Here is a 555-nt window from a genome sequence, read left to right on the forward strand (position 1 = left end):
AGGGTTTGATATATTTTTGAACACATGATTCAGGAAGTTCTTGTTTTCACTTTGTGTTCACTTAGATTAGACATCTAAATTTTCCCTTTTCTGCTGCAGATAGAGACTTTGAGCCACCTTGTGAGGAGGAAGATGATGAAGAGACCATAGAAGTAGAGGAGCAGCAAGAGGGGAATGATGCAGAGACACAGAGACGAGAGATAGAGTTACTAAGGGAGGAGGGCACTCTGCCTCTAGACCAGCTGCTCAGTACTTTAACTCTCCCCCAGGTACAGCAATCTTCCAGGATCAACTACAAAACAGTTGGTTTTACACAGCCATTATGTTACTGTCTGGACTATCCAATGAATGTGGTCCATCACTGTTCATATCAGATTGTTTCAGTATGTTTTTTTTTTTCCAGTTCTAACATTTAAATATGACTTATGTTTAATTGCGCAGGACGGTGAATCAGAAGAAGAAGCCTCAGATACTTCATCTTCTGCAGTTGGAGAGGAAGACAAAGAATTCAGTGCCAATGAAGAAGATGGTTAGTAGAGTTTTATTTAGATAGAC

General features: G+C 40.0%; 1 protein-coding gene across 1 annotated transcript in view; it reads left to right on the forward strand.

Annotated features, from left to right (window-relative positions):
* LOC107578045 (uncharacterized) overlaps nt 1-555 on the forward strand; it is a gene marked incomplete at its 3' end in the record, with an annotated part of 19115 nt that overhangs the window by 6186 nt on the left and 12374 nt on the right. The window contains exons 4-5 of the mRNA XM_016264044.1: nt 100-269; nt 442-529. Coding sequence (XP_016119530.1) covers nt 100-269; nt 442-529 — 258 coding nt within the window. The remainder of the gene's footprint in view (nt 1-99; nt 270-441; nt 530-555) is intronic.

This window comes from Sinocyclocheilus grahami, unplaced genomic scaffold (assembly GCF_001515645.1).
Source record: "Sinocyclocheilus grahami isolate Dianchi unplaced genomic scaffold, SAMN03320097.WGS_v1.1 scaffold8521.1, whole genome shotgun sequence".
NCBI classification, from domain to species: domain Eukaryota; kingdom Metazoa; phylum Chordata; class Actinopteri; order Cypriniformes; family Cyprinidae; genus Sinocyclocheilus; species Sinocyclocheilus grahami.